The sequence below is a fragment of the Callithrix jacchus genome, chromosome 14, assembly GCF_049354715.1.
Source record: "Callithrix jacchus isolate 240 chromosome 14, calJac240_pri, whole genome shotgun sequence".
NCBI lineage: Eukaryota > Metazoa > Chordata > Mammalia > Primates > Cebidae > Callithrix > Callithrix jacchus.
In genome coordinates, this window is record NC_133515.1 from 86,228,642 (window position 1) to 86,256,430 (window position 27,789).

The 27,789-nt window shown below is 38.9% G+C and overlaps 2 protein-coding genes across 23 annotated transcripts in view; both read right to left on the reverse strand.

The window, feature by feature from the left end:
- SPDYA (speedy/RINGO cell cycle regulator family member A) overlaps positions 1 to 13,226 on the reverse strand; it is a 37,324-nt gene extending 24,098 nt beyond the window's left edge. For 9 of the 21 annotated variants that reach the window (XM_035272932.2, XM_054245105.2, XM_054245094.2 and 6 more), the window contains exons 1-4: positions 13,069 to 13,226; positions 6,002 to 6,254; positions 3,490 to 3,548; positions 180 to 265 (exon numbers count right to left, since the gene is read on the reverse strand). In XM_035272932.2, the coding sequence (XP_035128823.1) occupies positions 180 to 265; positions 3,490 to 3,548; positions 6,002 to 6,254; positions 13,069 to 13,080 (410 nt within the window). In that variant the 5' untranslated portion in view covers positions 13,081 to 13,226. Of the gene's footprint in view, positions 1 to 179; positions 266 to 3,489; positions 3,549 to 6,001; positions 6,255 to 11,843; positions 12,039 to 12,643; positions 12,867 to 13,068 lie in introns of those variants that run through there. The other 12 variants (XM_035272943.3, XM_035272937.3, XM_035272936.3 and 9 more) reach the window with 5 other exon arrangements.
- A 7,719-nt stretch (positions 13,227 to 20,945) lies between these two features.
- The window catches only part of PPP1CB (protein phosphatase 1 catalytic subunit beta), a 43,223-nt gene continuing 36,379 nt past the window's right edge, over positions 20,946 to 27,789 (reverse strand). For both annotated transcript variants that reach the window (XM_008980948.5, XM_078349615.1), the window contains exons 8-9: positions 27,473 to 27,607; positions 20,946 to 23,385 (exon numbers count right to left, since the gene is read on the reverse strand). In XM_008980948.5, the coding sequence (XP_008979196.1) occupies positions 23,281 to 23,385; positions 27,473 to 27,607 (240 nt within the window). In that variant the 3' untranslated portion in view covers positions 20,946 to 23,280. The remainder of the gene's footprint in view (positions 23,386 to 27,472; positions 27,608 to 27,789) is intronic.

Sequence of the window (27,789 nt, forward strand, 5' to 3'; positions counted from 1 at the left end):
TAGCATGATAAGGTAAGTGAAAAAAAGCATAAAACTATCCTAATAAAGTAAAGAATGTATAGCATTTATACAAGACTATTCCAAGATATACATAAGGTTTTAGACAGCCTCTGTTTTAAATAAGGTGTCATATTTATAATAAATAACACAAAAAGTCACTTAGTATAAAGTATACTTACAGAGCAATAAAGAAATTTATCCTGGTATGCTCACTTATAGTAAATTTAGCCCTCTTGAAATAAACAAAGGTCATAGCCAAAAGATACTATAAAGAAAAAGGTTAAAAATTAATATTTTGCTTTCATAAATAAAACTTCTTTAAAATAGTTAACTTAAAATTTTCTGATGAATATGCTAAAACAATAAAGTGTTACTTATAATTGTGTACTTACATTTTGACTTCCTGTAATCCACCATGTGAACAGTGAAAAGTAGTTCTTGACTATTTTTTATATCATTATTAACTAGAATGGGTTTTATTATAGCCAATAGTTTTTTGAGCTAAAATCCCACTTTTACTTAATTTAAACTTTAAACCTATAGAGAAATTGAACAGCAAAATGAATAGCCATGAATCCTCTTAGATCCACCAAATTTGCCATGTTTAATACCTCTACTATTTGTGTATATGTATGTGTATATATAATTTTTTCTAAGCTCTTTGAGTTAGTTGCAGACATCCATACTCATTTTTTAAAATGACTTTTAAAAATGGCTTCCAAATGACTTCAGAAATTAGAATAACAAGGCTCTATTTTCATGGGCAAGACTGAGTTTTAAATGTATTATTAAGAGAGATACATCTCTAGCCTGATAGTTAGGATATATGCCAGGTTTTGTCCAAATTAAAAACAAGTTATAATAATGTATCAGATTATCTCTCATAAGACATTTATTCATCCTATTGTAACAGGATTTGCCACAAAGGTGATACCAAGTTTTCACAGTAACTTCAGTAAAGGATTCTTGGAATAGTGTTAAGATACAGTACCCTTGGTTAGTTACTTTTCAAACACTGCCCCCTTCTGCGCAGCAACTTTAATGCACCTTAAAATCACAAAATTTAGCCGGGCGCCGTGGCTCACGCCTGTAATCCCAGCACTTTGGGAGGCCGAGGCGGGTGGATCACGAGGTCAAAAGATCGAGACCATCCTGGTCAACATGGTGAAACCCCGTCTCTACTAAAAATACAAAAAAAAAAAAAAAAAATAGCTGGGCATGGTGGCTCATGCCTGTAATCCCAGCTAGTCAGGAGGCTGAGGCAGGAGAATTGCCTGAACCCAGGAGGTGGAGGTTGCGGTAAGCCGAGATCGCGCCATTGCACTCCAGCCTGGGGAACAAGAGCGAAACTCCGTCTCAAAAAAAAAAAAAAAAAAATCATAAAGTTTAAAACCATAACTCCACATGAATTGGATATTTGATATTACAGCATTACTGTTAATTTTTTAAAGTGTCATGACATTGTAATTGTTTTAAAATATCCCTTAACTTTTAGTGATACATTATGAAATGTTTATGGATAAAATGTCAGAAAGTCTGGGATCATCCTCAAAACAATCCAGTTTTTTTGGTGAGAGGCATTAGAAAAAACAAGAATGGTCACAGTTGATGATCTATTGTAGCTACATGAGAGGCACATGGAGGCTCTTTGCTCTATTCTATTTACTTTAAATTGTGTATGTTTTAAATTTCCCAAAATGAAATTTAGAAAATGGTATAAACCTTCTTCTAGTGTATCCCTGTCATCTTAAGCTTAAATAAAAATGTTCACCCCAGTGCTAACTTTGTGAGTATAATCATAAGCTAACCTTCCATTCATTCCCTTTACTGTTGGCTAGCAGTGATGTAAAGTCACACTTAATTTTCAAATATGACTGCCTGGTATACAAAGGCACTTACAAAGCTGAAAATTCTTTGACTAGATAGCATGAGGAAGTTTTCTCTAAAAGAAAAAAATTGAAAAATACAAAGCTGAAATTTTATTTCATTACTTATTTATTTATTTTTGAGACAGAGTCTTGCTCTGTCACCTTGGCTGGAGTCCGGTGGCACAGTCTTGGCTCACTGCAACCTCTGCCTCCTGGGATCAAGCAATTCTCTTGTCTCAGCCTCCCGAGTAGCTGGGACTATGGGGGCAGGCCACCACAGTCCAGCTAATTTTTGTATTTTTTAGTAGACACAGGGTTTCTCCATATTGGCCAGGCTGGTACTGAACTCCTGACCTCAGGTGATCCACCCACTTCAGTCTCCCAAAGCACTGGGATCACGGGTGTAAGCCACAAAGCTGAAATTTTAACCATTCAACAAAATCTAAAGAACATAGAAACATTGCTGCTCCCAGTGTGTAAGTTAGACATTCTTTTATAAAACACTGATTCCTAAAGAACATGTTAAACTAATTTTACCCTACAAAATTACTTAGATTTGTTTTCTCTGAGTTACTTACAAAATATTAAAATGCAGACTGCCTTAGTAAAGTAAATCTCAAGACTATTTTTTCTCCAGAGCCTGATAAAAGGTAATAACTGATTAAAATGTATTGTCTATAGTGATTTTTTGTTTGTGGTTTTTATTTGTTTGTTTCTGAGACAGGGTCTTGCTCTGTTACCCAGGTTGGAGTGCAGTGGTGGAATCACAGCTCACTGCAGCCTTGACTTCCCTGGCTCAAGCAATCCTCCTGCCTTAGCCTCCTAAGTAGCTGGGACTACAGGTATGAGTTACCATGCCCAGCTAATTTTTTTTTTTTCCTAGAGCCCAAGTCTCCCTATGTTACCAAGCCTAGGAACTCCTGGGCTTAAGTGATCCTCTTGTTATGGCCTTCCAAAGTGTTGAAAATCCAGGTGTAAGCCAACACACCTGTTTTATTTTTCAATCAGATACAGATTTAAGGTCATTTAAATGTAATCAATAATATTCAACAATTCCTCAAGTATAGGCTGAATCTATGCTATATGCTAATTACAGAAATTAATGTGTAGGGATTCTACTTTGAAGGAACAGTGCAGGCTAGCTCTTTTTTAAATTTTAACTTAATTAATTCATTTAGAGACAGAGTCTCGCATTCCAGTTTTCCAGGCTGGAATGCAGTGGCACAATCGATCATAGCTCACCGTATCCTCCAACTCCTGGGTTCAAGCAATCTTCCTACCTCAGCAGGGTGGCTGGGACTACAGGTGCATGCTACCACACACGGTTAATTTTTAATTTTTTTGTAGAGATAGGGGTCTCACTATGTTGCCCAGGCTGGTTTCCAACTCCTGGCTTCAAGTGATCTGCCCACCTCAGCCTCCCAAAGTGTTGGGATTACAAATGTGAGCTGCTGTGCCTGACCGCTAGCTCTTTTCTTAACCATAACTAATAAGATAGAAAGTTCCTATAAGGTCTCATTAAAGCTCTAATGGTTACAAACCACAGGAAAAAAAAAAAGCAGCCCCAATGGTTCAGTTACATTATAATGCTGGTTAATGGTTATACTGTTACAAAATTTACCTTGTCTGCAATTTTACAGCAGCAGTCCATCCACAAGAAATCTTGAATTAAATCGTCATCTACAACAAAAGACAGCTATAACTTCTCTTTTAAAAACAGAATGTTTCTTTTGAAGAATTAATTTTTATGTCAAGAGATTATACACAGTACTTAGAAATAAAACAAAAATGAATGAACTAGGGTTGCCTAAGGTATGGTTTTCAGTTAATGGGTGTATTTACCATTGCAAGGATTGTACAAAAAACTACTGTCTTATCCTTCATAATCTCATCTGATTTGCCTTAATATATGTCTCCGATTGGAAGGGGAATGGTAGAAGTGTTTGGTTTACTGAATATCCAATAGTATTTTTAGTTTTGCATTCTTCTCTCCTATTTATTTCTGTTCCACTTTCTGTTACTCAAATACATATGAAAATGTCTATATAAAAATGATTCATAATTCATTAGTTATTTATAATTAACATTTTGAAAAAAAACATTAGGATAAAATAACCAACAAACACATTGTTTAAAGTAGTAACATCTAGAAAGTAGGTAAAATATTTATTTCAATTTTAAAGGGCTAAACTATATAATCTCAAAATATATTAACAGTTATCAGAATGTAATCTAGAAAAATCTGCTTTTTTTCCATCCCCCCCTTCCCCATCTTTTTTTTTTTTAGACACAGGGTCTCACTATGTTGCCCAGGCTGGCGTTGAACTCCTGGGCTCAAGTGATCCTCTGGCTTCAGACTCCTGAGTAGCTGGAACTACAGGAACATGCTGCCATGCCAGGCTCCTCTCCCTCATTTTAAGAAAAAAGGCATAACTTCTATTCATTTGTGTATACTAAACTATCATCAGTGTTGTCAAATACATGGAAAGCTCCAAGAATAACTACTGATTTCCCAAGAATAATAATTTCTGCCATGTTAATTTTTTTTCCTTTTTTAAACAGGGCCTCACTTTGTTAACCAGGCTGGAGTGCAGTGGCATGATGTTGACTCACCTGTAGCCTCAACCTCCTGGGTTCAAGAGATCCTCCCACCTCAGCCCTCCAAATAGCTGGGATTACAGGTGTACGCCACCATGCCCAGACAACTTTTTTTTGTATTGTAAAGAAGGGGTTTTGCCACTTTGTCCCAGGCTGATCTCGAACTCTTAAGCTCAAGCAATCCACCTGCCTCAGCCTCCCAAAGAGCTACAGGCATCAGCCACCACACATTTTCTTTTCTTTTTCCCTTTTTGAGAAAGAATCTTGCTCTGTTGTCCAGGCTGGAGTGCAGTGGCATGATTTCGGCTCAACTGTAGCCTCAACCTCCTGGGTTCAGGTGATTATCTTGCCTCCCTCCCAGGTAGCTGGGATTATAGGGGTGTGCCACCATGGCTGATGGGGTTTCACATTGTTGGCCAGGCTAGTCTCAAACTCTTGGTCTCAAGTGATCCACCCGCCTTGTCCTCCCAAAGTGCTGGGATTACAGGCATGAGCCACCTCGCCTGGCCTAGTGATTTTGTTTATATTTCTTAAGTTATCTAAAATGGTATAGCCAGGTATTTTCCCTTGTATCTCATGATGAGTTTTGGGTACTAAAAAAGTTTGCAGGTAGTAATTTTCTTCTGCTCTTAATGAAAAGGAGAACTTTTATTAACATTCTAAATCCTGATGGGGAAGCATCTTCATATCTTTTTCTACTTACATTCCTTATATTTTTCATCTTTTTTTGTCCAATCTCATTTTTTCATTTTGCTTTTCTTTGAATCATAACTAGCTTGTTTTAAGGCACCTGACCTTCCTCTAGAAACAAGGAAACTTGTTACCTAGATCTACCAGACTGTAGCATCTACTTGACTTGATTCATGACTTCAATTATTTTTCAGAACTCATCTATCCTACCCCTTTTTCTACCTCAAAAAGAAAATTCCTCTCTTTCTTTGTTAGGAGTTCAGTACTATAAAGAAATTTCTTTTTGCCAGTGTTACAAAATGTATCAGTAAAGTAGCACTGTCTCATAACCGAAACAAGTTCAAACGTAATTTCATTATGTGGACATGATAAAGCATAATTTTTAACAATATTCCCAGATTGTTATCCTGAAACTTCTCTAGTGTGACCAAGCTCCCTAGTTTTCTTGGGTTTAGCAGAGAAAGTCCTGAGAAACCCCTTAGGCTCAGTCAAACTGGATCAGTTAGCTCACCTGTCTTTATGTAGTATTTTACTTTAGGTCAAACAAACCTCATACCATGGGCTATGAAGTTGAATTGTCCAGAATTTACATTTGGCATATGGATTTAAGTAGTCTAGAAGCTAGATGAATATGAATCTTTAATTCATAAGAAAGCAAAACAAACAAAAACCCAATATTAAAAACAAAAAAAGACTAAGTAAAACAAAAACAAATTTGGTTGGAGATGGGAAATTTAATACAAAAATAATGATATCCTCTTTGATCAGTATGAAAACAATTAGGTGTTTACATTCTAGGTTTTTAGTTCTTTATAACTACCGCTATTACAATATTTTAAACCTACCAAATAATTTAAAGAAAGCAGTCATTTCCTGACGCTGTATAACCAGACAAGGTCCTTTGGGGCGTTTAGATTTGTTGTTATTATGTGTATTTTTATCAGATGCTTGCCAATTATCTTTAATAATAGGACGCTTCAGGGTAGTGGCCTTTTTAGGCGGATGTGATCTATTTGACCCTGATTTTACATAAACAGTGACGGTAGGTGGTGTCTCACAACACAGCTGATTGTGCCTCATTTTGGTTTTCCAATATTCCTGTAAAAATAAAACATACAATTATTCATCACATGCATACATTTTATATAAAACAACTGGATGATACTACCATATGAAGTCATAAAATGTTACTAAACTTGCCATTAAAATGTTATTTGTGACAGTGACCCCCATAAAAATTGCTTTTGAAATTCAGTGCTAGGAAAAGCTATGCTTCCTTTGAGTAACAAATATACATCCTCTTCCTAAATAATAAGATACTGTATGCCATTTTGCTTTGGCTACAGAACTCAAGACCAAACTGAAAGTTAATTATAGAAATGATGCTGACTTTATAATTTATTTGTGGTCTTTTTTCCTGCTAATATTTTCTATTCTGTTTGAACTGACATAATTTTATCAGAAGGTTGTTATAGGCTACCTCAAATTTTTTATAAACAAGGAAAACTAGGCTGGGCACGGTGGCTCACGCCTGTAATCCCAGCACTTTGGGAGGCAGGCGGATCATGAAGTCAAGAGATCGAGACCATCCTGGCCAACATGGTGAAACCCCATTTCTATTTAAAAATATATATATATATCTCTCAAGGAAAACCATTTCCAGAACTTATTATCAAGTATTATATTACAAAGCACCCCCCTACACACAAAAACCCAATATCTCCTTATTGGTAAACTCCTTGATATATTATAAAATGCACCTATTTAATAAGCATTTTTTGGTATTTGTTTAAATCAATTCTAGCAAAAAACATAGAAGTGCTTTGAAGGCTTTTCATAATTGGTCTAATTTTTATTTTACTTATTGACTTGTTTTCTTCTTTTCCTTTTTTTCGTGTGTGTGTGTGTGTGTGTGTGTGTGTGTGTTTGAGACAGGGTCCTGCTCTGTCACCCAGACTAGAGTATGCTCGCATGATTACAGCTCACTGCAGCCTCAACCTCCTGGGTTGAGGAGGCTTCCTTATAGCTGGGACCACAGGAGTGTGTTACCACACCTGGCTAATTTCTTAATGTTTTTGTAGAGATGAGGTCTCACTGTGTTGCCCAGGCTGGTCTCAAACTGTTGGGCTCAAGTAATCCTCTTGCCTCAGCCTCCCAAAGTACAGGAATTACAGGCTTGAGCCACCATGCCTGCCCTGGTCTAAAGTAAGAGTATGACAAAGGTATTTGAGTGACTGATTATAAGTGTATATGAATGAATGTTGTTATAATCTAATAAAATTTGAGACATGGCTGTGCATGGTTGATCACGCCTGTATTCCCAGCACTTTGGGAAGCTGAGGTAGGTGAATCACAAGGTCAGGAGATAGAGATCATTCTGGCCAAGATGGTTAAATCCCATGTCTCCTAAAAAAAAATACAAAACTTAGCTGAGTGTGGTGGCATACACCTGTAATCCCAGCTACTTGGGAGGCTGAGGCAGGAGAATGGTTTGAACCAGGGAGTCAGAGGTGTCAGTGAGCTGAACCTGGTGCCACTGCACTCCAGCCTGGCGACAAAGGGAGACTCCATCTCAAAAAAAATTTTTTTTTGAGACAAAGTTAATCTATCATATTTAACAATATATATAATCATCACCTTCTTTGGTGGTGATTAGTTCACATAATTACTACAGTTAGTATTATTTTTGTGGTCAAATATTTCTAGCATAATGGGAAGTGGAGGTATGAATAAGCAACACAGAAAGCTACTCTAGGACCCTATTGAGAACCTCTGAATGCAATTTCACAGTGGCTCAGACAGCCATACTTGGTGTTCAAGGAGTGAGGTACAGATTCCCCTTCCTGACTCTCAGAAATTTCCCTGTTGAAGGAAGGACTGGAAAATAAGATTGGATACAGTGAGGCTAGAGCAGCCCTATCCGATACAATGCAAGCCACATATGCAATTTTGTATTTAGAGCCACCTTACAAAACAGATAAAATTACTTTTAATAATATAGTTTATGTAATCCAATATGTCCAAAATACCATTTTAACAAGTAATCAATATAAAAATCAATGAGAGGCCGGGCGTGGTGGGTCACACCTGTAATCCCAGCACTTGGGGAGGCCAAAGTGGGTGGATCATGAGGTCAGGAGTTCGAGACCAGCCTGTCTAACATGGCAAAATCCCATCTCTACTAAAAATACAAAAATTAGCCAGTTTTGGTGGTGAGCACCTGAAGTCTCAGCTACTTGGGAGGCTGAGGTGGGAGAATTGCTTGAGGTTGCAGTGAGCCAAGATTGCACCACTGCACTCCAGCCTGCGCAACAGAGCAAGACTCCATCAAAAAAAAAAAAAAACCAAATCAACAAGATAGTTAACATCCTGACTTTGAAATTTGCTGTATATTTTCCACGTACAGCATATATCAATTATTTTTTTTGTTAGTTGAATATGATTACATACAAATCTCAATTCTGACACTAATTTTTCAACAGTAAAAGTGAAATCCAGTCCTATTTAAAAAATAATTTGTAAGAAAAAAATATGTTCCTTCAGTTTTCAGGTTTAAAGTAAAAATTAAATTATTCAGTTTCAAGTGTTTAATAGCCACAAGTGGCTACCATGTTTTTTAAAAAATTATTTTTTGTAGATAGAACAGGGCTACATTTTGAAGAACTAGGCAGAGAAAATTATACTTATTTAATTGCTCCTCTCATCCCATCTTTCTTCCTAGATCCTAAGGTCCTGCCAAATTGAAGGCAATTATGTACTTGGGGTGTGGGATATAAACTCCATAGAAAGAGGAATAGGTGGTAAATTGAGCCTTGAGACTTAAGAATTTTCTGCTCTTTTCCGCCCATCTCGTCTGGAAACAGCTGGAGGCCTCATCTGCACATTTTTTTTCAAATTAAGAGCAGCCTTAAGTCTAGATAGAAAAAACTAAATAGTCAGGCTTCTCAAATTCTAGGGTGGAGTTATCAGTGGTACTGGTAGCTAAGAATTCTGCTTCAAATTTGAGTGTTGGGGCTAGACTTGGGTGGAATGTACCAGAACACAAACAACTGTGGTACATTTTCCAGGAGGTTTTATTCAATGGTAAGTAACCTAAAATAGTGCTTTTATATTAAAACCACCATGGATATATCATAAATTATAATCCAAATTTTTGATCAATCAAAAAGTTTAAATATGTCCACAGTAGGCGTCCTTATTCCACTAAACCCTTGTGTATGTGTTGGGATATTTCATACAAAATTTCAGAAAACTGAATGAGAAAAAAATGTCTGAAATTCTCCAAGTAGAAATTCATTGATGTTAATAAGCAAATACTGGCAGGAAAGTTGTGTAGAACAAGCTGAAGGAGAGAAGCTATCAATGCTACACAGTCTTGGTAAAGTTCTACCTAGGGGTATCTTTTTTTTTTTTTTTTAATTTATAAGACAAGAGATTTAATTAGCTCACAGTTCTGCAAGCTGCTAAGGATATCTTTTAATTTTGCTCTTCATTTAGATACACTAAGAGAATGAGAGTTCTGATAGCAAGAGGAAAAGTATGAAAATCAAAATACGAGGCATTTTTGAAAGGGCAAGAGATAGGGAAAGAAGTAGGAGAAACTATGCTCACCAGTAAAATCTTTCTGTCTTTCTGAGACCAAGTTTTGCTCTTGTTGCCAAGGCTGGAGTGCAATGGCACAATCTCACTGCAACCTCCGCCTCCTGGGTTCAAGTGATTCTCCAGCCTTAGCCTCCCAAATAGCTGGGACTACAGGCACCTGCCATCACTCCTGGCTAATTTTTGTATTTTTAGTAGAGATGGGGTTTTGTTTCTATTTTTTATGTAGGACTGGATTTCACTTTTACCATTGAAAAATTAGTATCAGAATTGAGATTTGTATGGAAGCATATTCATCTAAAGTAACAAAAAACTTTGCCAGACTTCCCAAAGCGCTGGGATTACAGGCATGAGCCACTGCACTTGGCCTCCTTTAATCAATTTTTATATGGATTCCATGAACATTAAAAAAAATCATGCCAGAATTCATACTTGAATAGGATGTCTAGATTTTTTCCTTCTCTCTCTCTTTTTTTTCTTTTTTGGTAAGTAAATCACAAAAATTCTAGAGGCATCTGAAATAATCTGTTCTCTTGGGGTTAATATAAAGGGTGGTGGTTCACAGCCATAAAAGGAAACAAGCAGTTGTTTGGGGATTCATTTGCCTATATGAAAAACCTACCAGCAATATCCATTGGCAACTCAGTCAGGACAGGCAGGTAAGCTTTTCCTTATGAGTGCAGTCACACACTAAGAGTATGTACCAGACATTCTTGAATATGTTACATGCATTATCTCATTTAATTCTCAAAACATCTCTATGTAGTAGGTATTATTTTATCCTTATTTTCTAGATGAGAAATTTGAAGCTTAGAGAAGAAATTTGGCTCATAATTAGTAAGTGATAAAGCTAGAATTTGAATGCAGAACTGATATCAAAGTCCCATATTCTTTAACCATTAAATAAGTTTTAAATATTAAATAAAATCACGTGTAAAACTCTTGACACATAGTAAGCAATCAAATTTTACTTATTGTCTGTTACTCTGCCAAGGAAACAAAACCAGCTAACCGTAGCTATAAGGCTACTCATTCATATATATATATATATATATATATATATATATATATACTTTTTTTTTTTTTTTTGAGATGGAGTCTTGTTCTGTCACCCAGGCTGGAGTGCAGTGATGTGATTTCGGCTCATTGCAACCTCATCCTCCCGGGTTCAAGTGATCCTCCTGCCTCAGCCTCCCAAATAGCTGGGATTACAGGCAAGTGCCATTATGTCAGGCTAATTGTTTTCTCTTCTTTTTTCAATTGTTTTTGAGACGAAGTCTCCCTCTGTTGTCCAGGCTGGAGTGCAGTGGCGCAACCTCCACCTCCTGGGCTCAAGAGATTCTCCTGCCTCAGCTTCCTGAGTAGCTGGGATTACATCCCAAGTTTCCTGTGATGATTAGTATCCACCCTCGACCACACCTGGCTAATTTTTGTATTTTTAATAGAGATGGAGTTTCACCATGTTGGTCAGGCTGGTCTCGAACTCCTGACCTCATGATCCTCTCCCCTTGGCCTCACAAAGTGCTAGGATTACAGGCGGTGAGCCAAGCTGGCTGCAAATGTAATTTAAATGTTAAAATTTTATTGATAACAGAGATGCTGTATTTAAAACATAATATAATTTGTAAATAGATATGATCCTAGTGTCTGCAGAGCATGGGCTTATCAGCGTTTCAAAGACTGACTGACAGGGTCTCGCTCTGTCGCCCAGGCTGAGGTGCAGAGGTGACAACATAGCTCACTGCAGCCTCCGCCTCCTGGGCTCAGGTGATCCTCCCGCCTCAGCTTCCCGAGTCGCTGGGACAACAGGTGCATGCCACCGTGCCCAGCTAATTTTATCTTTTTTTTTTTTTTTTTTTGAGACGGAGTTTCGCTCGTTACCCAGGCTGGAGTGCAATGGCGTGATTTCGGCTCACCGCAACCTCTGCCTCCTGGGTTCAGGCAATTCTGCTGCCTCAGCCTCCTGAGTAGCTGGGATTACAGGCACGCACCACCATGCCCAGCTAATTTTTTGCATTTTTAGTAGAGACGGGGTTTCACCATGTTGACCAGGATGGTCTCGATCTCTTGACCTCGTGATCCACCCACCTCGGCCTCCCAAAGTGCTGGGATTACAGGCTTGATTTTATCTGATTTTTCTGAGATGGAGTTTCACTCTGTTGCTCAGGCTGGAGTCCAGTGGCACGATCTTGGCTCACGGCAACCTCCGCCTCCCGGGTTCAAGCGATTCTCCTGCCTCAGCCTCCGGAGTTGCTGGGAGTACAGGCGCGCCACCACACCCGGCTGATTTTTTTAAACATTATTTCTTGTAGAGACAGGGTTTTCACTGTGTTGCCCAGGCTGCTCTTGAATCCTGGCCTCAAGCCATCTGCCCGCCTCAGCCTAAGGCTTTTTAAAAGTTTGCGGCTAGGGGGGCCTCCTGTTCTACTGGTTGTCATGTAAGAGAATCATTAATTCTGAGACATGGTCTAAGGGCCTGACACTGAGACACAGCAGCTCAGATCTCAAGATTCTGGGCAGGTGTTTAATGGGACACAGGAGGCAGGATTTATTAAAAACACCCCCAGAACTCCATTCCCCCCACAGTAAAGGCGGCGGGCACACGTGGAGACGGGAGCGCCTGCCCAGGGCCCTCCCTCAGGGCAGGCAGCCAAGCTTCGGGAGCAGCCTCGGGTCTCGGCCCTGCCCATTCTCCCCCTGGAACCTCCGCCCGCTACGCCGCCAGGCAGAGGGCAGTCAACGCCCCAGCCTGCGCGGCCACTGCCGCCTTCGCCAGGCCCCGCAGCCCAGAGCCCGTCGCGGGGAGCGCGTGTGTGATAACCGCGAAGGCAGATGAGGGCGCCCAAGGGAGGCGGCGTGAGGATGAGGCCGGGGAGCCGCCTTCTCACCCAAGGCGGGCGGTGGGGTCGGTGGCGAGAGCGAACTCAGGGACCTGGCACACTCGAAAATGGAGATTCGCCTGCGAGGCCCGTCCCGGGGGCGAGCACGGGTACCTGAGTAAGCCTGGGGCTGCGCGGGAGAGGGCCGGGCCGCAGCGCGGTCAGCCTCCGCCGGAGCGCTCCGGGCCTCAGACGGTTGGTTGCTCGACGGTCGCTGGCCGGCAGCTGGACCAGCTCGAAGACCTCCCGCCAACCCGGAGCGAGTGAGCACGAGGCCGGCAGGGGCCAATCAGCGTGCAGAGCCGGACGAGGGGGCGGGGCCTGCCTGGGGGCGCTCTTCGGCGAACAGCGGCCCTACCCGCTACCCGCCCGAGCCTTGGCCGCGGGCCGCCCTCTGCCGTTATCCCGTCCACCTGCCCAAGCAAAACTCATACCACCCTGCTCATTCGACCACCTCCCCTTGGGCACGTCTCGCAGTCAGGCTTGCGTTGGGGCCGTTTACTTCCCTCCGACTAGACGGACAGGCCCCGCGGGGCTGGGGCTGCGGCTTTCCCTGCCCGCCCGGCACGCGCGGGCACGGCGCGGTTACTGCGGTTACTCAGAAGGAAGAGGTCGGCTGAGCAGAAAAGCACAGCGCGTGAATACGGTGGCTTCTTGTGAGAACGGGCCAGTCTATTGTGACTGAATCTGCAGCAGGAATCTTTTTGGCTTCGTCCTAGCCTTTGGCTAAGTAGGTGCTTAACACATGCATGTTGAGTAAGAATTCTTCACAGCTTTTTGATCCCCCCCCCATCCTTTCCTTATGTCCCTTCTAATGTATACCCGGCTTTTTTTTTTTTTTTTTTTCTTTTTGAGACAGTCTCGCTCTGTCGCCCAGGCTGAAGCAATGGCGCGATCTCGGCTCACTACAACCTCCGCCTCCCAAGTAGCTGAGACCACAGATGCCACCACGCCCTGCTAATTTTTAAACAAGGATTCCTTGTAGAGCGGAGTCCTGCTATGCGGCCCAGGCTGGCCTTGAACTGGACTCAGGCGATTCTCCCACTGGGATTATAATCCTCAGCCACCACACCCAGTGTAACCTTTGCGGTTTTTTTGGTTTCCATATCACAGTTTTCTTCATGCTGCTAGTCTTTCTAAACATTTTCCATGAGTGCCTAATATTCCAGAGTGGATGGATCATTTGTCATTTCGATATTTGGACTGCTTCCAGATTTTTTGGTTAATACAATTACTCTTTTTTATAAACAACTTTTTATTTCTTTTAAAAAATAGAGACAGGGTTTCACTATGTTGGCCAGACTGGTCTCGAACTGCTGACCTCAGGTGATCTGCCCGCCTCGGCCTCCCAAAGTGCTGGGATTACAGGAGTGAGCCACCAAGCCCGGCCTATGATTACTCTTAAAAGGCAACCTGGCTCTGCTACTTGTGGTACTTCCAGCAAATAGATCCTCAGTCAGCAGTTCTGAAGAACGGGCTAATTCCTTCTTTCCTGTACTTCCACACACATTATGATAATGGTAAATTCAACAAGTATGAGAAGGGGGCCAACTGGGAACCTATTTTTCCTTACATATGCCTTTGACTCTTTCTCCCTGGCCTGTAAATGGGAGAATGGGCCAAGAAGCCCATTCACTGGTTGTTAAAATCTTGAGGAAAATGGCTGCTTCAAGCTTCATTCCTCTGGCTTTTCCTAAGGATCCTTCCTGACTTCTCCCTGCCCCTCCCCCTTATTTTTGCAAGGTATCAGTGTTTCCTGTGATGATTAATATCCAGCCTTGAGTATAAAACACTGACTGAACAATCAATGTCCACTACATGGAAAACACAAAGTGGAAGGCATGCAAAGTACCACAATGACGCAGCCATGGCCTTACCCTTCTAGAACTTCCAAGCTAGACTGATACAGACACAACTAAAATACAAGGCATGCCGAGTTGTGCCATGAGGAAAATGCATGTGCCTGTATAATGCAGAAAGTATAGTTACAAGAAGGTTCCTTAGGATCCCAAAATCTTCACAAAGGAAATGTAAAATTGGCATATAAAAGTCAGCAAATACACATAAATGTTCATTAAGCTATTAGGGAAGCAGCAGCTTAACTGCTTAAGTTTTGACTTCAAATAAAGTGTTACTACCAACTAAGCCTTCTTGAGTGTTCTCATTCCTGAGGTTTTTGTTGTTTTAAACTATTGGTGTATGGAGAAAAGTGAATATATTTTAGAATAATACACTTGGTTTTAATTCAGGTACTTCCATTTTACTAGCTGTATGAATGTGGTCAAATCATTTAACCCCGGCACATCTCACTAAATGTCAAAGTAGGGTGATACCATCAACTCTGTAAAATCATCTGGGGCAAAATTCACAGTGAGCAAACTAGCAGTGCACTGGTCCATAGTAGGTGTTGTTAGTTTCCCTCTTGCCTCTTTCATTTGACCTGGGATTGGATGAGGAGAGCTCAAGCATGGCTTTCCCCCGATGAGGAAAGCACTGATTGTCCGTAACTTGATCATCTGCACTGTGACCCGCAGTGCCTCCAGTCTGTCACCATTTTATTTTCCTATCTCTCCTTTCCTAAATGTATCTCCCCCCTATTATCCAGTAAGAATTGTTTACTCCTGAGTTACTCATACTTGGTTTCTCTGAATATTTTGAACTTTTCCACTTTTTTGACCTTGCACATATACTGGAGTGTGCTCTCTTCATCATTCTCATTTAAATTTTCTCTCTGGTATCCATCCTTTAAGACCCTGCTTAAATTAATCAGCCCATCATTTGAGTGCCTACGAAATGCAGGCTCTGTGCAACTCTTGAATTCCTGTAGCATTTTTTGAAATTCCCATTTAGGTAATCATATTAACTAGCTATCTTTTAAATAGAAATGTGTATACAGATACAATAATATAAATCAGATCATAAACACACTTTAAAAATGTACAAAATAATACATGTAGACTATGTGGAAGCTGATACATACTCAAAATGTGATGCACCACCTACCAAAACACATGAACCTAACATCCGAGAGACAGGACATCAACAATACTGTTGAGATTCTATATGCTCCTCCTTCTCCCATAATGATCCCAGGAGGTGACTGTTTCCCATTCCCTTGCTTTTCTTTGCATATCCTAAAACACGTTTTATTTGTGAACTTTTTTTTTTTTTTGAGTGAGTTTTGCTCTTGCTGTCCAGGCTGGAGTGCAGTGGTGCGATCTTGGCTCACTGCAACCTCTGCCTCCCAGGTTCAAGTATTTCTCCTGCTTCAACCTCCCTAGTAGCTGGGATTACAGGTGCATGCCACCACACGTCACTAATTTTGTATTTTTAGTAGAAATGGGGTTTCTCCATGTTGGACAGTCTAGTCTGTAACTCTTGACCTAAGGTGATGCACCCGCCTCGGCCTCCCAAAGTGCTGGGATTACAAGCATGAGCCACTGTGCCCAGCCTATATGTGAACTATTCAACCTCAGTATTCCTCATAAAGTTAGCCATGCTAATGCGTAACACTGTGAATCATTTCACTGTTGCTTTCTGTTCAAGAAATATACCATAAGAAGCTGGGCGCAATGGCTCATGCCTGTAATCCCAGCACTTTGAAAGGTCAAGGTGGGTGGATCACCTGAGGTCAGGAGTTTGAGAACAGCCTGGCCAACATGGTGAAACCCCGTCTCTACTAAAAATGCAAAAATTAACTGGGTGTGATGGTGCACCCCTGTAATCTCAGCTACTTGGGAGGCTCAGAAGAGAGAATTGTTTGGACCTGGGAGGCAGAGGCTGCAGTGAGCTGGGATGGCGCCACTGCATTCCAGCCTGGATCACAGAGCGAGACCTCATCTCAAAAAACCAAAAAATGCAACAATCATTCTAACAAGATAATAGAACTGTATTAAATTTGTCTAGAAGTTTTCTCCGCTGTATCACTTTCTTACTCCTTACAGAAAAGATACTGTTGATGTTTCTTCATACTGCTTCTGCCTAGCCTATGACATAATACTTGTGCTAAATGAGGTTAACAGCCTCTCCAAGTATGATTCCTAGTTTTAAGCACTCATACTTATTGGGTGAATTCTGGAAGACAAAATATTACACAAACTATACAACTTTCCAAAAAATGTGAGGTAGCTCACTACAAAGGTGACATTAAGATCAATAAAATAGAATTGAGACTACAGAAAAGGGGAGGCAAGAAAGTAATCCTAAGGATCTTGCAATGTGTGTTCTCAGTAACAGACAACTTCTCTGTGGCTGTCAGGTGCTAGCTGCAAAATGCTCTAAGTAACTGAACACTTTTGGCTTCTTCGTTTTTTTTTTCCTTTGAGACAGTCTTGTTCTGTCACTCAGGCTGTAGTGCAGTAACATGATCTCAGCTCACTGCAACCACCACCTCCCAGGTTTAAGCCAACTCTCCTGCCTCTGCCTCCCAAGTAGCTGGGATTACAGGTGTATGCCACCATGCCAGGCTAATTTTGTATTTTTAGTAGATGGGGTTTTACGATGGCCAGGCTAGTCTGGAACTCTTAACCTCCCAAAGTGCTAAGATTACAGGTGTTAGCCACTGTGCCCGGCCAACTTCTTACACTTACCAATATTTTACAAAATAGGGGCCAGAGTTTTAACAAACCATTTATTTTGGCAGTACAGATTCGAAACAGCTTTCTCTATGAGACTTCAGCATTCTTGTCCTAAGAGACAAAAGCAGTTACATGAGGATAAAGAAAACCTGGAATTGTATTATTTGTGGTTAATTTCTTCAGGTCAAGGTGTCAAAATAGTAGGACAAGTAGACATTTTTGAGACTCATTTGCCATTCATTAAGCGAATATCTGCATGCCTCCTATGTGGCAGGTGCCACTCTCGGATGAGGAGATATCAGTGAACAAAAAAGGAAAAAAAAGACCTGCCTGGGTGCAATGGCTCACGCCTATAACCCCAACACCTTTGAGATGCTGAAGTAGGGATCACTTGAGCTGAGGAGTTTGAGCTAGCCTAGGCAACATGGTAAAACCCCTGTCTCTACAAAAATTAGCAGGTGTGGTAGCACATGCCTGTAGTCTCAGTTACTAGGCAGGCTAAGGTGGAAGGATGGCTTGAACCCAGGAGGTTGAAGAGAGCTAAGACAGTGCCCACTGTACTCCAGCCTGGGCACCACTGCAAAACCCTGTCTCAAAAGAGAGAGAAGGAAAAAAAAAAAAACAACCCTGCACATAAGAGCAACATTCTAGTCATATACAAGACTTATCTAGGCCTCATGGCTCTTAGAGACAAATATAACAAAGTTTTAAAGGAGAATTCAACATCCTAATGGATCTGTATAAGGAATAATTGATGATTTATTAAGATTAAAATAGGCTGGGCATGGTGGCTCATGCCTATAATTTCTCCCAGCACTTTGGGAGGCCAATGGAGCAGGACCACTTAAGCCGGGAAGGCTGAGGCTTCAGTAAGCTGTGATCAGCCTACTGCACTCCAGTCTGGGTGAGACAGTAAGACCCTGTCTTTAAAAAAAAAAAAAAAAAAAAAGGATTACAACTTTTGTTAATCTGTCAGTGAGCACACCCAAAGAGTTTGGGGAATTCGCTAAAGATTAGGGTCTCCCACTCAAAGTGAGCTTTTGAGTACAGTAATAAAAAATTTTTAACCTAGTTCTTTAATATGACAAATTCGGTGGACTTATCAAGCTCCAGTTAGAGATGTGCTACAAAATCTGAGGCAATTATACTGAGAGGCAGAGAACTGTATTTCTAAGATTTCTTAATCAAGTCAGGTAAGTTATAATGTGCTGGGCCCAGTTCCATGTTAGATCCTGTGCTTCACAAAATACTTCCTAATTCCTTATTAAATGTGGTAAGCTATATTTCCTAATATGTAGCTTATTAATTTTTAAGTTGGTAAATTGTGTAGTTATGAGTTCTACAAGACATTTTCTCCAGCAACTCCACCCTACACATCCTCCTTTCTCAGGAATTTTTATTAAACTAAGAGCTAGAGAGACAAAAGTTTGTATTTATTCAAGACTGGAATAGGTGTCAGTCTGTCCATAACCTGCTGGTAAGCATCAGCACTGTCAGAAACTATGCCAATTACAACTTTGAGTTATATATTGGAGGTAGCATTTCATACTCTGGTTTTGTTTCCTTGCATTTTTTTTCCCCCCCCAAAAAAACTTACTAGGAGATTTAAAACTGACTTGAAATTAAACTAGTTATATTCCTGGCCAGGCGTGGTGGTTCAGGCCTGTAATCCCAGCACGTTGGGAGGCTGAGGTGGGTGGATCACGAGGGCAGGAGTTCGAGACCAGCCTGGCCACCATGGCGAAACCCCGTCTCTACTAAAATTACCAAAATTAGCCAGGCATGGTGGAGGGCACCTGTAACCCCAGCTACTCAGGAGGCTGAGGCAGGAGAATTGCTCAAACATGTGAGGCGGAGGTTGCGGTAAGCCGAGATCGTGCCATTCATTGTACTCCAGCACAGGGGACAAGAGCAAGACTCCATCTCAAACATTTTTTGGTTGCACTGTATTACTTGCCTTTATGGCTTTGTTGAGGATCCATGTTTACATGCTAGACCACAAATTAGTGTGCCTTTAAATAAATTTGTACAATAATCTATGAAAATTCTAGATGTTCAGCTCTGATGTCACTGCTTTTGGAGAAAAAATTTGGCCTGCAAATCTGTTGAATCATTCCGATTAGGCAGCTGTAAAAATTAATACACACTTTAACCAGCGGATCCTAGGGCAGGCTTGACTGAAAAGCCTCCAGTAACAGACCTTAGGTTCCCACCTTTTGGCATGTAACAACCAAAAGGAATGCTGAACCTATTAGCCTCAGGCAGTTTCTTCTCTCCCTTAAACATACACACACACCCTCCCTACACACACGCCCTCCCTACCCGCACCCCCTGTTCACTTGCTTTCTACCCTATATACCCCAATTTGGTGTTATAAGATTTCATAATCGCATAAGCTAGCAAAGATCCTTAAGAGGAAAGAAGCAAAGATTTGTGGTCATTTTTGTAAAAATAAGGTTTAATAAAACATCGGCAATCTGCATGAGAAGGCAAATTACAGTGAAAAACTTAAAAAGCTATAGTCTAAGTCAACCAATGTAGAAGGTAGTGGTTGAAGAAAACAAGTTTTGACTTTTAAAATTTCCTAACCAGGGGAATTTATTTATAAATTCTGGCATTCAAATTTACAGGTAAACTTCAATTTAACAGATCAAAATTGTTTACACTAAGTTTCACTTAGTATCTAAGTATCCAATCACAATTGTATCTAAGTTTTACTTTCGTTGAAGAAACATTATAAAGGCAATTAAAACTCTAGGTGTATACTTACATGGAACTAGTTTATTTCCTATTTAACTATTGATCATTGTGTAAAGTATGTTGTCCTAATTTTTAGATGTTTTAAGAAATTATAAAACATTAAGATCTACTAGGAAGAGGGACGGCCTATTTCTAAGCAATACCATTAGTACAGTCAGGCTTGTATTAAGTCTCTTCTCAGGTGCAGCTTTGATTTAGGCATGGACTCACAAGGAAAACAGGAAGTGGATTTCATTAGGGAGCAACAGCAAATTCAGCCTGACCATTTTCCTACTCTAAACACGTTTTCAGCAAAACGATGTAAAAAAAAATTCTTTTTGGTTCAAAAGTTATGGTTGCCATGGAGATAAAAAGAATATACCTGAATTTATAAACTGAGACATATTTCAGCTCCTTGGCTTAAAATAATACATATTTATATTCTTAAGAGACATATCTCAAGATGTTCCTTGCTTTGCCTTGAATAAAAATTTTTTTGAAAAGCATATGCTTCTCCTGAATACACTCATACTTCAAATTTACCACCTATTTTAAGCTTTAAAATTCTTCTTGCCGGCATTTTTGAGTTAAAAAGAAACTTCACAAATGTTTAGGTATTTTATTTTTTACAATAAAGGGATATGGCAGCATGAATACTGAGTAGTCGGCTAGGCTCTTAATACCTGATGACTCAATGCTTTGCACAAACCAGTCTTGGTGATGATTAAAATTTGTCCCTGGGCAAAATTAAAGCAAAGAATGTTAAAACTTCAAATGCAAAGGATTCACTGTAGTTGATTCTTTCAAGAATAGAAACTGACCATAATCTTGCTTTATAATTCATGTGATACACCACATTATAAAAGATATCTACCGTGTTTCATGATTTCTGAATGTTGTAACATCTGGGTTAAATTGTATACAAAAAAAATCACTAACCTAGAAAATCAGAGGGAAGAACAATATAAATTAGTGACACTGGAATTACAGAATAATTTTGTCCTAAGAAACAAAGTTTTATTTATTTCAAGTAGCATTACCAAGCAAATGTTTGTAAAGAACACATTTTTATGACTGGAGGCTAAGTGGTTTTAAGAGTACTTAAATGATTTTTAAACATGATAAATTTCCACCCTTTAAATTTAATGACCAATATTAATTTGCTTAAGTAGTGATTATTTTTTCACAGTCTTAAAAAAAGAAAAGATTCCTATTAACCAACATACTTAATCTTGACCTGGATGAATTTATAAAAGCCAGACAATGGGATGCAGATCAATGTGGTTTAACTAACACTGAGATTAATCAACACTGCCCTTTTTCCCTGCCAAAGGCTTATTTTCTGGACCTGCTTCACTATGACTACTAAAAGAGCATAACTAAAGTTTTATTAGAAATTGCTCAACTTACACACTCCAATCAGGAAGTTAATTAAATCACCTCAGATAAAAGCCTGTGTGACCTAACCTAACACATCATATGCAGATCATGAACACTTTCAGAAAAGAATCATTTTAATATACGTCAAGGACATAGTAACTGTGAATAAAATGTGTGTTTAAAGGTCTCACTGTAAGAAAAAAAATCAGTCAAGCTTCATATCAATTAGACAACTTTTACTAAATGAGAAAACTACATTTAAAATGTGTTTTAAAACAAAATGGTATTAGAAAAAAAGACATATGCATTTTAAAGAACTTTTGCACTGTGCCGAAAATGAAATATCTCTTGCAGTAATACAATGCGCCAATTCATAAAATGTAAGTTAACAGGTTTCTCAATTTAACATTTTCAAAGACGATATTAAGGTCAAAAATGTCACATCTATGGTAGCACATATAGAAGAAGGGCATTATAGATATGATGTCCATCCCTATGCAGCTTCCAAATTTGACAATGCTCAATAAAAGCTTTTAGAAACACATCCAATAGTGTCACAGCCAAAGAATCACAAATCCGTGTCCTGTAAGTTCTCTCCTTCTAAGATCTTTATGTTAACTTTTCTACTCGTTGCCATTTGTTAATACTAATCCTTAAAAAAAGAGAGAATAGGAAAAGAAAGGCTGCAATAAACTCTTGATCAGGTACAGAAATTATTGCTACTATAGTTCACTACAAAGCATGTCTATACAATATCATATGACCTTTGATTATGAAAAATCAGAATAAAATCTTTAGTGACAAAAGCCTTACAATCGTATACAACATTCACATGGCAATATTAGACAGTTAAGCACCCAATACCCATAGTTGACAAAATGTCCCACTGACCAGCATTCTTATTTAAATACATCCTTCGTATAGAGGGAGAAAAAAGAGATAGTGTCAGCTTTCCAAGGCTTGTCAAAAAAGGATTCTCATGTACTGTGGATCTAAAAACAAACAACAACAGTAACAAAAAACTCAAAAAAACAAAACCAATGTAGGTGAAGGTGTTACCAGGAAGTTAAGCATGCCAAAAGGTGTTCCGTGCGAATTAAAACCTAAAGCCAAGGTACCACATAATCACATTACCAACTAGTTGGGTAATACTATATGAGCCTTATCTTAAAGTTAAATGAAATGCTACTGCACAATAGAGCATCAATAAGTTAAAAATTAGAGTGCACAAATCCAAATCAGTGGCAATTTCGGTATAAAGCAAAATATTCACTATCAGCTGTAAAGTTTTCCCAGTCAAACTGTATGATTAAAATCACTGGATTGGACAGTGTGCATATTTTTTAAAAATCAATCAATCTCTAAAATTCCTTTTTAATGTACTGAGGCATAAGTTTTCTTAGTAAGATTAAACAGGTATCTAAGTAGATAAGCAAGGGAAAGTAATAGTTGGTGAATGTCTTTAAAGCTCTTCCCGTATTTCACTTTTAAAAATGTTTACGGAAAAAAATTATAAGTATTTGCCATTATTCTAGCGAAAAAAACAAACAAACAAACAAAAACAAAACAAGCTAAAAATAAACAACCAAGCAACACTAAAACCACATTACACAGATGGATCATCATGCTTTCATCTGGTTTAACTATCACATCTAGTTTAACTGGGATGCTTTTCAACTTTAAAAATTGTGATACGTGAAGATGTAACTTTCATGGATAATTTTGAATTTGGATTTAACTTTGTTGACTATAACAGAGTATACTTATTACAATACAGTGTAGCACATCTTTCTATTAGAAAAAAGTTTAAGATCCTTTACCCGTCTCCTTAAGTTAAAGGTGTGACATCATAAAGGGTGTCAAATGGCTGGATGGTTTTACAGTGCACACTTATATATTATGAAGTATGTCCTTAACAAATCTGATGGTTTCTTTACAGAATTCCTTTCTTCACCTTTTCTTCGGTGGATTAGCTGTTCGAGGTGGAGTGACAGGACGTCCTGAATTCAGTCCACCATACTGGTACTTAGCTTTCTTTTCAGATGGTTTCAATATCTTAAAGTAAATTATTAACAAACAACGTTATTCTTTCAAGTACATAGGTTTAAGAAAATTGTTACAATTGTTTTTTCAATAAACGACATAAATTGCAAAAGTGCAATAAAAATGTAGAATAGCAAAGTTCCATAAACTTTCTTATGTTTAAAGAGTATCCAAATGTCTCAACTCTGTTGTCACTCCACTCATATTTTATTTCTTTATTTTTAATTTTTATTATGTTTTTTGAGACGGAGTCTCACTGTCACCCAGGCTGGAGTGCAGTGGCAGGATCTCAGCTCACCGCAACCTCTGCCTCCTGTGTTCAAACAATTCACCTGCCTCAGCCTCCCGAGTAGCTTGGATTACAGGCACCCACCCACCTAGCTAATTTTTTCTTTTTCTTTTTCTTTTTTTTCAGGGCAAGGGTGGGGGGCGCTAAGGAAGGACAGCTAAACACACCACAGGATCCTAGATGGGATCCTGGGACAGAAAAGGGACATTATTCAGAAAAACTGGTGAAATTCAAACAATGTCTGTGGTTTAGGTAATAGGAGTATGCCAGTGTTAATTTCTCAGTTTAGATGATTGTGCTGCAGCATCCAAACTAAGAAACTAACATTGGCATACTCCCAACCCACTGGAGAAGATGGGTTAAGGAGGGTAGACAGGAACTCTAGTGATTTTTTTTTTTTTTTTAGAGGGAAAAAGAGAGAAAGAAGGGGAAAAAAAGAAAAAGAGGGAAAAAGGAATATTACTTCATTCCTAAAATGGGTTTCAATAATGGCCGATCAATATTTTGAGTGTTTAAAGTGGTTAATGCATATTTTATGTTTAAAATGGAGACCTCTATTGTGTTTATTTGTTCTGGCTCTGAGTTCATCTTTTTTTTTTTTGAGACGGAGTTTCGCTCTTGTTACCCAGGCTGGAGTGCAATGGCACGATCTCAGCTCACCGCAACCTCCGCCTCCTGGGTTCAGGCAATTCTGCTTCAGCCTCTAGAGTAGCTGGGATTACAGGCATTTGCCACCATGCCCAGCTAATTTTTTTGTATTTTTAGTAGAGATGGGGTTTCACCATGTTGACCAGGATGGTCTCAATCTCTTGACCTTGTGATCCACCCACCTCGGCCTCCCAAAGTGCTGGGATTACAGGCTTGAGCCACCGCGCCCAGCCAATTTTTGTATTTTTAGTAGAGATGGGGTTTCCCTATGTTGGTCAGACTGGTCTCGAACTCCTGACCTCGTGATGTGCCTGTCTCTGACCACCGCACCTGGCCTCCATCAACTGTCTAATCCTTAGATTTAAGTAAAAACTTTTTCGAATTAGTGTTATCTCTGTTGTAAGGAAAGAACACTGGTTTAAGAGTCAGAAGATCTATGTTGTCATCTTAATTCTGATATATTAAAATTTAGGACAGAAATTAACCTACAAGTCACAAACTCTTCAGACCTCATTATTTACATATAAATCGATCTTTTTATTTTAAAATAGCTTTATTGATATAAATCTAATTTTAGAACATTTCTGTCACCCTAAAAAGAAAGCTTGTTCCCATCAGTAGTCACTCCCCATTCCTGCTCTCCACACCTCCCCAAACCCTCCAACTCTAAGCAACCACTAATCTACTTTGTCTCTACAGATTTGCCTATTCTGGACATTTCATATAACTGGTATCATACAATATGTGGTCTTTTGTGATTGGCTTCTTTTGCTTAGGGTTTCAAAACCAGTTTTGAAGTATTAGCACTTCATTCCTGTTTACTGCTGAGTTGTACAGTGTACAATCCATTGTATGGATGTACCACATTTTATTTATCCATTCAGTAGCTGATGGACATTTGAATTGTGTCAATTTTTCGGTTATAAGGAATAATGCTGTTATGCACATTTATGTAATAGCTTTTGTGCCAACATGTTTTCATACATCTTGGGTAACCTAGAGGTAAAACTGCTGCATCATATGAGAACTCTATTTCCACCATTAATGTATGAAAATTCTATGCCTCCAAATCCTTGCAAAAACTTGTTACTGTATGCCTTCTTTTTTTTTAATCATACTCATTCTGGTGGATATAAACAGAGCTTTAACCTACATTATACATAAAAAAGTCATGATTTTCCAAAAATAAAACAGTATGGAAAGATTTACAAAGTAGTATTTTTTTTAACTATTTAGAACATAATTGTGCCTCAGTGAAAGAAATGTATTAATCCAACACCACTATGACAACTACTGGAAGGATAAGGTATGGTTACTGTATTTAATTTGTAAATGAGCAATCAACCATTTACCATTCAATTATACTAATTGATGGAAACAGTATTATACAACAATGAGAAAGAGAAATAGGAAAGCCCCAGTGCATTTTAAGAGAAATATAATGTGTATACATCAAGGATACAGAATAGCCTTTGCAGAAGCAAAGTACTGAAGCTGTTGTACTCAGTGAACAAGAATGATTTATAGTAGCACACTAAAGCTAAAACTGGTCTCCTTTTTAAGATGTAAATGTTGAAACCAAAAGTTGGTTCTTCAAAAGAATAAACAAGATAGACTGCTATTTACGAGAAGATCCAAATAAGCATAATCTGAAATTACAAAGGTGACATTACAACCAACCCCACAGCCATACAAAATATCTTGAGATTATAAACACCTCTGTGCACACAAACTAGAAAACCTAGGAGAAATGAATAAATTCAAAGACAACACACATGACCTCCCAAGAAATGAATAGATTCATAGAAACACACACAACCTGAACAGAAAAATAACAAGTTCCAAAACTGAATCAGTAATAAAAACCCTATAAACCAAAAAAAGCCTTGGACTAGAAAGATTCACAGATGAATTCTATTAGATGTACAAAGAGCTAGTACCAATCCTACTGAAACTATTCCAAACAATCCAGGAAGAAGTCCTCTCTAACTCATTTTACAAAGCCACCATCACTCTAATACCGAAATCCAGCAGAAGCATAATGAAAAAAGAAAACCTCAGGCCAATATCCCTCATGAACACAGATGCAAAAGAGTCTACAAAATACCAAGAAACCGAATACAGCAACACATCAAGCAACACTTGATTAACTTACCACAATCAAGAAGGTTTTATTCCTGGGTGCGAGGTTTCAACATATGCAAATCAATAAAAGTGATTCACCATATAAACAAAATTAAAAACAAACACAATATGATCATCTCAGTAGATGCAGAAAGGCTTTCAATATAATTCAACATCCTTTCAGGTGAAAAACCCTCAACAAATTAGGGATCAAAGGAACATACTTCAAAATGACAAACAGCCAACATCATACTGAAAAGGGAAAAGCTAGAAGCATTCCCCTTGTGAACAGAAACATGAGACAAGGATGACCATTCTCACCACTTCTATTCAACAGACTGCTGAAAGTCCCTGCCAGAGTAATCAGGCAAGATAAAAAAAATAAAAGGCATCTCTTTACTACAAACAACTCTATGCACATAAACCAGTAAATCTAGAAGAAATGGATACATTCCTGGACCCTTACACCCTCCCAAGACTAAACCAGGAAGAAGTTGAATCTCTAAATAGGCCAATAACAAGGTCTGAACTAGAGATAGCAATCAATAGTCTACCAACCAAAAAAAGTCTAGGTCCATACAGGTTCCAATTCTACCAGATGTACATAGAGGAACTGGTACTATTCCTTCTGAAATTATTCCAAACAATACAAAAAGAGGGAACTCTCCCTACCTCATTTTATGTGACCAACATCATCCTGATACCAAAACCTGGCAGAGATACAACTAAAAAGAAAATTTTAGGTCAATATCCACGATGAATATTCAACAGGTCATAGAGGAATTTAACCATTTAAATATCTGAATCAAAAATAATTGACATAACTTAGGTTCCCTAAAATGGTCATATTTGATCTATACCAAAAATGCTGTAAACTTTGTGACTGAAAATAGAAATATCTAATGAGTGAGTGGTAATCACTTCTGAATTAAAATGACTTTCAAAACTTGCTCAAGGAAAGTTTGCAAATCTAAAAGGAATTCTGCTAATAGTTTTTATTAGATTTCTAGTTCTTATAAATTTATATTTACATCTTACCTGAAAGGAACACATCAAAGTTTCATCCACACTCATCATTCCACCAGCATTATCAAACTCGCCACAGTAATTTGGGGCTGAAAATAGGGTGACCAATTGTCGTTTAGCAAAAAATTCATATCCATCTTCCACCACCTGTCAAGGGAAATATCAGAAGAAAAAACATTTAGTGGTAGGTAATTCTGAATCATCTATACTAATTAAGAGTAATGTGGCTTAAGACTTGTGCCCTACTCTCCAAAAAACAACCCTGTTTTGTTTTGGAAGCTGCAATTTTTATTCTTAAACATGAACATTAAAATTGGTGTGCCTTTTCT